The sequence below is a fragment of the Panthera leo genome, chromosome C1 (assembly GCF_018350215.1).
Source record: "Panthera leo isolate Ple1 chromosome C1, P.leo_Ple1_pat1.1, whole genome shotgun sequence".
NCBI lineage: Eukaryota > Metazoa > Chordata > Mammalia > Carnivora > Felidae > Panthera > Panthera leo.
In genome coordinates, this window is record NC_056686.1 from 192,322,479 (window position 1) to 192,334,524 (window position 12,046).

At 42.2% G+C, this 12,046-nt stretch overlaps 1 protein-coding gene across 28 annotated transcripts in view; it reads right to left on the reverse strand.

The window, feature by feature from the left end:
- PLEKHM3 (pleckstrin homology domain containing M3) overlaps positions 1–12,046 on the reverse strand; it is a 196,807-nt gene that overhangs the window by 168,215 nt on the left and 16,546 nt on the right. For 26 of the 28 annotated variants that reach the window (XR_006205673.1, XR_006205671.1, XR_006205670.1 and 23 more), the window contains one exon: positions 4,574–5,494. Coding sequence is in view for 23 of the 28 variants with exons in the window: in XM_042949931.1 (XP_042805865.1) it covers positions 4,574–5,177 (604 nt within the window). In the remaining 5 variants the exon portion in view is untranslated. The other 2 variants (XM_042949936.1, XM_042949940.1) reach the window with 2 other exon arrangements.

The window sequence follows — 12,046 nt, forward strand, 5'->3', positions numbered from 1 at the left end:
TGCACCAGGCTTTGTGCTCACCAAGCAGCAGTCAGGTTCCTCCACAAAGGGGAATGCTTAACCGTGCCTGTGCGACCCGGGAGTCTGAGACGTATCTGAATACTCCTCCAAGGCCAGGGCAACATTTTGCCAACACCAGGGGCCGCTTTACAAGCTGTGTCTGTTTGATTTTCTCTTATCACAAGGATAGTGCAGGGCAGCCTTTGAGATGAAAGCAAATCTTCATTTTTCACTGCTGCTAAAGAGCTTCACAGAGAGGATGTGCGAGGTATGAAATGCTAGATGATGGCGCTAGGCCCTCAGAAAAGATGCTGGAGGTTTTTTTTCTAGAATGACACGAACTGGCTAAAGAGGTTATTGGCGTTAATTATCTTATCAGCATTACATCTTTTTCATTCAATTTACATCTTAAACAATTCATTTGAGCATAAACTATGTTCAAAGCACCATGTTAAGTACTGAGGATGAAACGGTAAGAAACAGTCCCTTCCTCATTGACCAGGAGAACTGTAAACAGTTGATCTTAAATCAGTGTGAGAGAGGGAATGAATGGTTTACTTCCCACTAGCAAACCTATCAATAATATGAGAAAACACACTTCAGGAAGGCCAATCTAAGAAATATTTATTGCGAGGCCATTTACTGCAACACATCAGTTGGTATGCCAGGGAAAAGTAGGAGTCATTGGTTGTGTTACTTTGATTCTCATTGATGAGTTTCAAATTCAATTAATAATTGTAATAATATTATTAAATGTTTAAGATATCTATTAGGTGTTTACAAATGTGTCAAACATGGTTCTGAGAAGCACTTTCTATTTTTTTAACCCATTTAATGCACACAAGATATTTAAAGTACCATTACTATCTCAAGCTTTGTGGTGGTTGTGGTGGTGGTGGTGGAGGAGGAGGAGGAAGAAGAAGAGGAAGAAGTGGGAGAAGAAAGAGGAAAAAGAAGAGACGGGGAATGAGGAAGAGGAGGAGGGGGAGGATGGGGGGAGGGGGAGGAGGGGGATAAGGGGGAGGGGAGGGGGAAGAGGAGGGGGATAAGGGGGAGGGGAGGAGAGGGAGGAGGGGGAGGAGGGGGAGGAGGGGGAGGAAGAAGTGGGAGAAGGAAGAGGAAAAAGAAGAGAAGAAGAGACGGGGGATGAGGAAGAGGAAGAGGGGGAGGAGGGGGATGAGGAAGAGGAAGAGGAAGAGGAAGAGGAAGAGGGGGAGGAGGGGGAAGATAAAGAGGAAGAGGAGGAGGGGGGGGAAGATAAAGAGGAAGAGGAGGAGGGGGGAGGAGGGGGAGGAGGAGGAGAAGGGGGAGAAGGGGGAGGAGGGGGAGGAGGGGGAAGAGGAGAAGACACACCAGAAGACCTTCATACAGGCTTGCCCATCAGCAAAATAGATGGTATTACACCCAGCTGCCCACTGGCCTCATTAGGCCAGAACTTGATTTGCTTTATACTCAATGTGACATTTATCCTTAGTAAGGCTCAAAAGCCTGGTTATTCATCACCAAATGAGCAGAAGTCACAGAGATCCTACCTAATGAAGAAGATCCTTGGGTTTATTTTCATGGGAGGGAAGAGAGGGGATAAGGGAGGCAGAAGAGGAGGAAGGGGAGGACGAGAAGAAGAACCACTTCTGGTGAGTCTTCGTACTCAAGGTGAGCTCAGAAAAGGAGCTAGGGAAAAAAAATCAACTGAAGAAAACACAGGATCATGCAGTAACCAAACCTATAATTAAGAGAGTGACAGGGATAGACACAACATCAAGTTGACCTCATCCAAAGAAACCCGTTAAAATTTTATTTCTTCTAAGGAGCCCCCAGACTCTTATGAACACTTGTTAATTTTTAGAACAGTAGGAGTAGGAGATGAGAGGATGAGGGTCACTTTTGGACACTGTGAATTTGAAGAGCCTGTGGAACATCCCAACAGAGATGTACGCCAGGTAGTCAGATATGCGAGTCTAAGGTTAAAAGAGAGGTCTGGCCTGACCCTAAATCTCCAGCCAAGATACTACACTGTCTCCCTCTGCTTTGGGGGCATATTTCTTCAGGAGACACAACAGGCTATTTTTCAGTTTGGATCACAAATTTCAAAGGTTTTAAAGTAAACTTTACTGAAAGATCTTGGCTGATTGTGACTAGTGTGCATTTGTGTGTTGGCACATCCCTCCCCTTGCCATGAGAATTATGGTCACCAGGGTGGGGGACTGCCACATATCTAAAACTCTTCTCTACCCCCAGCCTGAGAACGCGTAGTCAGTGGGTACTCCTTGCTTACCCCTGCCCCTCACCTGGTAAGCAATACAAACATGATTTATCTTGCCTGTTCTCCAGAGTGTGACAGAAAGAAAAGGTATTAGGAACTTGGCATGCCATTTGCCCAACTGTGCTAATTCCTGCTAAGATATATATTCCGTGGATGATCAAAAGATGGCCAGATTATATACTATATCAATACCTGAAAGGCCATCTGTTACAGTAGACTTTTCAAAATACCATTCAGTACATACATTTCAACATGATTTAGTATTCAACTTTTTTAAAAATTGAGACTGAAAAAACAATAGTCACAGGGTGTCATATACTCAAGGTTCCTTTGGAGAATCTAAGGCAGCTCCAGCTCCTACACTAACAATCCAAATGACAGGAAAACTAAACCTGGAAATATGACACCCTCTCAACTTGGGTTACACCAGGGTTTTAGAATGGTTCCGGTGCTTTACTGATAAAAATCTACGTGAACTCTTAAGAAACCAAAAATCAACAGAGGTTATTTGTTAAATCAATGAGTATACTTGTTTATATATGAACTCAAGGCAAAGCTCTCGTTTTGCCAGGCACCAGGGTCAGAGCAACTTGTTTGTCCCCTAATATCTAATCAGCTACCAAGTACTGAGCTTTATAATGTCCTTGTCTTTTTACTCCCATGGTCACCACCCTTGGCTAGATGCTACAGAGGACTGGTGAAAGTCAAGGAGAAAAGAAAAGGAATTATAAGTCATGAATTTGAGTGGGAAGAAAGAAATATTTTATTTTTCTTTGTTTGAGTTTTTATTTAAATTCCAGTTATTAACATACAGTGTAATATTAGTTGCAGATGTACAATGTAGTGATTCAACACTTCCATACAATGCCCAATGCTTATCACAGGTGCACTCCTGAATCCCCATCACCTATTTCACCCATCCCCCCACCCACCTCCCCTCTGGTAACCATCAGTTTGTTCTCTATAGTTCAGAGTCTGTTTCTTGGTTTGCCTCCCTCTCTTTTTATCCCCTATGCTAGTTTATTTTGTTCTTAAATTCCACATATCAGTGGATGGAGAGACAGAGTATTATGCTAAGCAAAATAAGTGAGTCCGAGAAAGAAGTATTTTAAAAGAATAGATTTGAACTGGATGTGAAAATAATGTAGCACCTCACAGATAGGGACGCTGCATTTCCTGAATAGACTTACTAAACTGTATCTCTTCTTCGAATTATACTTAGAAACTAAATTTATTAATTAAAATATTAAATGTATCAATGGAATACCAAGCAAGGATAGAGACTAAAGTAGTATTAAAATAGCAGTTAAGGACATAAAACGGTATTCCCAATTAACTGAGAAGAAGCCATCTAAATTAAAGGTTGAATAGGAATGACAAGAATAGACAGCCTGTATAAATGAGGTTATCTTGAAAGAAAAAGCTGGGGGAAACAAAGAGATGGTTTGTCACGCCTCACAGAAGTTGTGTGCACATGCATGCGTATGATGTATGAGAAAAAAGGAAATTCAAGGCCCTACACCATGAGGTCTGAGCCAATCTCTCCCCCCCTTTTCCTCCCACTACCCACCATGGGATCCTTTGCTCCCCCTGGTACTTCTCATCTCCTTACCTTCTTTCCCACCATAATCCCGAGTGTCCTCTACTGCGATCCCCTTTCTGCATCTTAGTATCTTTAATGGTTCAGCCAAAGCTCCATGAATTCTCATTAGCCCTTCCTGACAAGCCCACTGCAGCGTCTTCTCCTTCCTCTGCCCTCTTACAGTCACTGTCATTTTCTCAGTGAAAGAAATCTCAACAATATAAAGTAAAACAAAAGTTCCTTCACAAATATTTCAGTTGACGACTACTACTTTCTCTCCCTGCGGGTGCCTTCTTGAGTGTTTGTTAGTGTCTGATCCCCTCTGCAAGCAAGAAGTTCTTTAAGGCAGGGATGGTTTCTTTATGGATCTTTAAACCCTTCACAGCACAAGGCTATGCCAATGTGTGATCTGACAAACATCTAGCGATGCGAATAAGCAGTAGCATACTCTGTACAAAGGCAAATACCACACGAATTATGAGACTGTGTAGCTTCTAACACACAAGATCAGAAGGGGAGACTTGACCGCAGTTGTCTTTTCACTCAGCACTTCTTATAAGGATACCAAGACTGAGGCTTGAGGTGAAGTGTGAAAGTAAATGGAAGAGGGAGCTTAAGTAAGCAAAACCAGACAAGGACCCTGGACAATACACTTCTCATGAGGTAAATATAATAGAGACCAAGGAAAATCGACAACTGCTCAATAGCTGTCAGATATCAAAACATACCAGTATTTCCTTGAGCATCTTCTACCTTATTCGGCAAGGACGACAGAAAGGACGGCCTGGTGAAATGAGGGCCCTGAAGAGACGACTGCTGCTGCCGCTGCTGAGGCATGGTTTTGAGGACCAGCCTCCAGTCCACTTGGGTAATATCTGATCTTGAACGTGCATGCCCTGGCTTGAAAGTAGAGGTCTCATCCAGTAAGTCATTCACGGATCGAGGTCTGTCCCTCCGACGCTGACAGATGTTGAAAAAGTTAAAGGTTGAAGCTTCTTTTTGTTCCATCCAGGAAAGATTATCTGGGGCTGTCCCTTTCTGAACCACAAACTGTTCTTTGGCAGGGAAGACATTTTGAGCTTTGGTTTCTAAGAGCCTGCTCTTACAGTGGTCCCAAATCAGGCCCCCCTTGCCCAGGGAGGCAACATTTCTGATAGCACCATTATCTGTTATGGTACTTAGTACCTCGTGCCCCACCAATTCGGGGACTTCCTGAATCCCATAAACCTCAGCTTGCTGCACAGCCTTTTCTAGCTTACTGTCAAAAGTACTGAAGAAATCCTCAGTAACTTCCAAGGCTGGGCTGATATCATCCACTTCCAAGGCTTCCATGTCATAGACTCCAAGAGCCCTAAGGCTTCTACACTGCTTCAGGAAAGGGCTTCATGAACGTTCACCCAACAAAGAGAGGTGCTTCAGCAATAGAGTTCTGGAAACAACTGAAAAAAACCTTCATTCGACTGCCTAAAGCAGACCAAAACCAAGGGTAGTTGATGTTTTTTCGGTCATTAAAAGCATTTGCTAGCGGCTAATGGCCATTAGCAGAGGTACGGGGAGACAAATGTTCCTTTGAGATTATTCTTCATTGAGATCTCTGAAAAGACAACAGGATGTGCTTGTCAAAGCAATGCCGTGCAATCCTTAATTTCCTGGAAGAAAAGAAAGAGCACAACATTGGCACATGGATCACTGTATTCTATAGTACACGAATCTGCCCAGCTATTTCCGCATCTCTACATCTTTCTACAGTAGTCACGCCCAAAGTGGACAACACCTACACAGAGGCTCCACTGTCAAGAGCACACATCACTCCCGGCTTTGTGTCAGAACTTACACAGAGCAGGGTGGAACGTTTGATAAGGGGAATTAAGGCCAATAGCTTTCACTCAGACAGAAAAGCCTTTGAGCACAGTTGTGAAAAGTCTGTTCTGGCAAATCTCTGTGATATGTTGACCTAAAACAGGAAGCAATGAGGCTAAGAATTCTGTGTCTGGGCCTACATCATAATCGGTCTAAATTCAAAAATGCATGAGTCCTTCCACAGACTTTGAAAGCTCTGATGGTGTATCAGGCTAAAAAATGCAAGGGGAAGGGGTGCCTGGGTGGCTCAGCTGGTTGAGCATCTGACTGGAGCTCAGGTCACAGTCTTGTGGTTCGTGAGTTCCAGCCCCACATCAGGCTCACTGCTGTCAGCATGGTGCCTGTTTAGGATTCTCTGTCCTCTCTCTCTGCCCCTCCTTCTCTCTCCCTCTCAAAAATAAATAAACATTTAAAAAAAAGAACTTTCTAAAAAAGTGCAAGGAGTAAGGACAGAGGGAGGCTCTGCCCTTTTCTTAAACCCAAATGTTACTGTGTCTGTGCTTCCCAGGTGTGGATTATGTAATACCTAATGAATGCCTCTGGACTACAGAATTCCTCCACTCATCTTGAAAATAAGGCTCCAGGCTCAACTCCCTAAGGCTTTGAGGACTGGCCTAGGAGTACAGGTCCAGCCTTGGGGCTGGGCAGAAAATATTCTATGTGAGCACTAACTCATTCTCTGGGAAAGACTGGATCTCCAAGGTCAGGCCAAATTAGCACAGACCTTGACAGAGATGTTGTCCAATGTGGTAGACATTAGCCATAGATGGCTATTTCAATTTCAATTCATAATAAAAATCAAGTAAAGTTTTTCAGTCGTACTATCACATCTCATGTGCTCAACAGTCACAGACACCTTTGTATTTGTACCGAAGAAATGAATGAAGAAACAAAACAACTACGCAAGGGTTTTTTGCCCTTAGCTACTTACAAGTAGGTAAAATTGGGCAATTAGCAATACCTCTGCATGTTGCTGCAAAGGTTCATAGATGTGCTTTTTTTGTTTAAAACTGCACAATTTTATGGTTAATTAAAATCATTTTTAGCACTTAGGTCTTTAAACCATTACATTTAAATCAACAGCACCAATCTACATTGCTTAATGTATGTAAATTAAACTAGTATATAGAGCCCTTTATTTTAAAATGTGTCAAGAGGTTTGCAGTTCACAAGAACTCTGGTTAACCTCCTGTAAAGTGATAATGACTATGCATTTGTCTCTATTTTACATTTTGATACTTCATTATGTTAGCCCTCATGAAGCCAGGCAATGATTGACTTTTAGAGATAAACATCAGTTATATTTTTCTAGTTGCAAACAGGGTTTCTTTTCCTGTGTTTACAGTTAAGCCCTGAGTCTCTTGAATTGTGCAACAGGGTTTCACCACTTCTGTAATTTTGAAAAATGGGACTTTTCAGTTTCATCTTCTACACCAGAGGCTATGAAAAAGAAATACATTATAAATTTTAAAACATTCAGTTCTTTACTAAAATTACAGATGAACATAATAAAATATATTAAAAAAAAAAAAAAAAGCCAAGGATGGCTCAGTCGGTTAGGCCTCCGGCTCAGGTCATGATCTTGTGGTTCGTGACTTTGAGCCCCACATCAGGCTCGCTGCTGTCAGCCTGTCAGTGCTGAGCCTGCTTCAGATCCTCTGTTCCCCTTCTCCCTGCCCTTCCCCTGCTTGCATGCTCCCAATAAATAAATAAATATTTTACATAAAAAGGCCCAAAATGGAGTCACTTGGCGGAGCCCAAGTGACATCAGCAAATCAAGACTTAATATCTAACCTTATTGCACATTCAGCCTCTTCCAGGAATGTAACCTTTAACCAGTCAATCTGGAATTACCAGATCAGCACTAGTGAGGTTATCTGCCTAATAGATCCCTGCCCTTCCCCTAAAGAAAGGTGACCTTGCTTGAAACAAGCCACTCTTTGTTAGAAACTTTAGTTTTCCCACCCCTTCTACCTATAAAAGCTTTCCATTTTGTAAAGCTTTCTAATTACAACATGGGATATCACCTGATTCATGAATTATTGAATACAGCCAAATTGATCTTCAAGTTTACTCTGTCAAATTTTGCTTTTTTAACATAAGTTTCCCATTTTATAAAAGATGCACCAAGGTGCAAAGCAGGTAGTTATTCGACTAAGATTATATTATGCATATCCCTTTTCTTACCCAGTGCTTAAAATTCAGTCTTTAATCATAATAGAAAGAGAGTAAATGCCTTCAAAGTGATTCTTTTTTTCTTTCTTTCTTTCTTTCTTTCTTTCTTTTTCTTTCTTTCTCTTTCTTTCTTTCTTTCTTTCAAGTCAAAATATCTGGAAATACACTCTTTGCGCTACCTGTTTAGGTATTCATAGGCTGGTTAGAAGCATGTAACCATTGGTGGCCATCACAGCTAGCTTACAGAACACTTCTACCCCACACATCCTAAAACCATAGACTGCTAGACAAAGAAGGGAACTTTGAAGTCATCCTTCCAACTCCAATCTTTCACAGAAGGGTACACTGCAGCCGAGGCATCATGAAATCACATGGACACCTTTGGACACATTAGGAAAGTCTTCAAAAGAAGGTGTCCTGAGTTGAGCTTAGAAAACTTAGAAGGTATTTGCCGGGATGGCTAGGAAGAAATTAGAAAGCATAAATTAGATTTTGATTAGCAAGGGATTTTCAAGTTTATTAAGTGACTTTCCATAGGCAGTGTGGTGAGCAATACATTGGAAAGGGTCTGAACTAGAGTCAGCTCCGGGCTCAGATCCCAGTTGTCTCATATTAGCTATGTGATGAGGGGCAAGATTTCCCTGACCCACACCCACTCCACCCCAAGTCCTTCTCTAGGCTAACCTGTTCTTCCTACTCTAGGAATTTTGATTTTCACTATTTAACGCTTTCCATAGCCTCTGTTTGGAACTTATGCAGCTACTCCCTTTCCTTTCTGATGGAAATATGCATTTACCCTTCTACTCTTCTCTATGTGACCCAGCACTCTCATGCCCCTTTTTCTGTTCTTCCTCCACTCAGTCACACAGGCCTTTCAGTCCCTCCTTAGAGGTTTACCTTGTTGACCTCCAGGCCCATCCACAAAGCTGTTCTCATTGCTGGACGGGCTATTCCCTCCCTCTCTCTTTTGCACCTACCTAGTACCAAATTATCCTTCAACCTAACGTCAAGTGACAGACCTGTATTCTCTAATGATGGACACAACAAATTCTGTCCCATATGATTCTCTGCAATGAGACCTTGTTACTCCCCTCTCAAGAACTGACTTTATTCTTCTACGCCCTGAATCTGGGCAGGACTTGATCAACAGAGGGTGCAGAAATGATGCTCTGCCCTTTTGAGGTATAGACCTTACCCGGCCTGGCAGCTTCCTATCTCTTGGAGCTCTAAGTTGATACCTAGGAAATAAGGCTATCCGCTAGAGAGGTCACATATTGCATCAGGGAGGCACCAGGCATGTGAGTGGAGAAGCCATCTTGGGTGACAGCCTAGTTAAGCCTGCAGAGGATTCCAGCCCCAGTCAGTGTCCAACTGCAACTCATAAGAGATCCCAAGTGAGAACTCTCCAGCTAAGCCTAGTTAACCCAGAACTGTGAGAGATAATAAATTATTGTAAGACGCTAAGCTTGGGAGTATTTTGTCACACAGCAACCAATAATCAGGACTTGTCACTTCCTCAGGGAAGCACTCTCCAGTGTCCCAGACTAGGTTAAATGTCCTTAAGTTTCCAAGGCATTTGCATGTCTGTAAGTTATACACTTTACAGTCATAATTACCAGTTTCAATGTCAATAGCCTGTCTTAGACAGCAGCTGTGTCTATTTTGCTCACCCCTGGACCTCCAGAACACAGTTGCAATTTAATAAATCTTTGTTAAGTAAACTAATGAATTATTTTTTAGTGATTATCTTTAAGACCATTGACATTATTTTCTTTTCCTCTTCTTCTTTTGTTGTCAGTACCTCTGACTTAACACCTCTTACCACATAACTATCTCCAGCAATAAACAGTAAAGATAGCTGCTGCTTTAACAGTAGTAAAAAAAACAACAACAATAATTACTCTTTAGTGTAATAAATGAATTGACAGACCAATGTGAGAGATCCAGCCCTTTGCCTGTATTTGCATAGTACAAATTAAGCAATTAAAAAGAGTTACAGAGAGTTGCAGTAACTTATTTATTCCATATTTACTGAAGGAGCTACTGAGTCCTAAGCAAAGGTGATACTATAGTGAAAAAAACAGATATAAATCCTGCCCTCGTGGAACTTACATTCTAGTGGAGCTCTTACCATATGTCAGGCATAGCTCTAAATGCTTTCCGTGTCTTACTCTCATGTGTAAGGTGTGGCTGAGAAGGCCTCCTGAGAAGGAGATACATTCCTCCATACTCTGTGTTAGTCCAACCCATCCCATCCCAAGTCCGAGCCATCTGTGAAGTCTTTCCTAAGGACTCAGTCCTTTCAGATCTCATCCTTCCCGAAATGTCTAACCCATTACTGAACAAGTCAACTTTGTAAACCATCTTTTTCATCTCAATTAAACTACAAACTTCTTGAGGGCAAGCCCCATATCCACACCTGTCTCCCTGTTCCCCCAAAGCCAGAAAGGTCTTCCTGCCTCTTGCCTTCCTACCTCCAATGCAGTCTCCACATCACTTCTCTTAACCCTTCACAGTCTCCCCAGTAGAAGAAGGGTCAGTAAACATTTTCTGTAATGAGTTAAGATAACAGGGGCACTTGGGTGGCTCAGTTGGTTAAGCATCCGACTCTTGACTGTGGCTTAGGTTGTGATCTCACAGTAGTGAGATCAAGCCCCACATTGGGTCCTGCGCTAAGCTTGGAGCTTGCTTGGGATTCTCTCTTTCTCGCTGTCTCTCTCTCCCTCTCTCTCTTTTCCTTCCCTGCTCACTCATGTACACTCTCTCTCTCAAAATAAATAAACACCTTTAAAAAATGTTAAGTTAATAAATAGCTTTGGCTTTATGGTCCAAACAGCCAGCTTTGTGACCACTCAACCCTACCACTGTCATGCAGAAGGAAGCCATTGACGATATGAAAATGGGTGGGCCTGTCTGTGTCTAATAAAACTTTACTTACAAAACAGGCTGATAAACAGAATGTAGTATATGCATACAACAGAGTATAATTCAGCCTTAAAAAGGAAGGAAATCCTGTCATATGCTCTAATATGAATGAACTTTGAGGACATCATGCTAAGTAGGCCAGTCACAAAAAGACAAATACCACATGATCCACTGGATATGAGGAATCTAAAGTAGTCCAATTCATAGAAACAGAAAGTAGAATGGTGGTTTACCAGGTGTTTGGGGGTACAGGAAAGAAGGCAGGTGGTGTTGAATGGGTATGGATTTTCAGATTTGCAAGATGAAAAAGTTTTAGAGACTGTTTCAAAGCAATGTGAATACATTTAACACTACTGACACACAGTCAGTTGAGCGTCTGACTCTTGATTTCAGGTCATGATCCCAGGGTCTTGGGATCAAGCCCCGAGTTGGGGCTGAGCATGGAGCCTGCTTAGAATTATCTCTCCCTCTCCCTCTGCCCCATTCCCTCCCCCACCTTCTAAAAAAGTTAAAATAAAGAAAAACACTACTGACACATCAAAATGTGAAGATGGTAAATTTTATGTGTGTGTGTGTGTGTGCGCATGTTTTTGTTTTTTTGTTTTTTTGTTTTTTTTTTTTTTTTTTTACCACAACTCAGAACAAAACAAAATACAAAGAAAAAAACAAAAAAAGCCCAAGCAGGCAGAGCATCAGATTTTCTTGTGGGTAGTAGTTGCCTTGAAGACTCAGTCCAACAGAGGAACTGCGGCTTTGCCAATTACCTGCAATGGGACTTCAGCAAGTTACTAACCTCCTTAATTTCAGTTTTCTCATGAGCAAAATCAGCAAGTTAATAATACCTCTCTCTCAGGACAGTTGAGAGAATTAAATAAGACAATACATGGCATGGTTCCTGGCCCACAACACAATGGCCTAGAAGCCCCTACCTCAGTCTCCTCTGTCATCTCTCCTCCATGACTTCACACCTTCCCTACTGCCACCCTCCTTTCCATCCGGCCATACCGGCCTCCGTGCTGATTCTCAAACCCGTAGGCATGTTCTCACCTCAGGGTCTTTGCATTGGCTGTTCACTCAGAACCAACATGACCTTGAAGTAATTGTTCACGTCACCTTTTCAATGAGGCCTACCCTGACCATCCTATTTAAAATTATAGCAGATATCTGGGGCACCTGGGTGGCTCAGTCAGTTAAGCATCTGACTTCAGCTCAGGTCATGATCTTGCGGTCCGTGGTTCGAG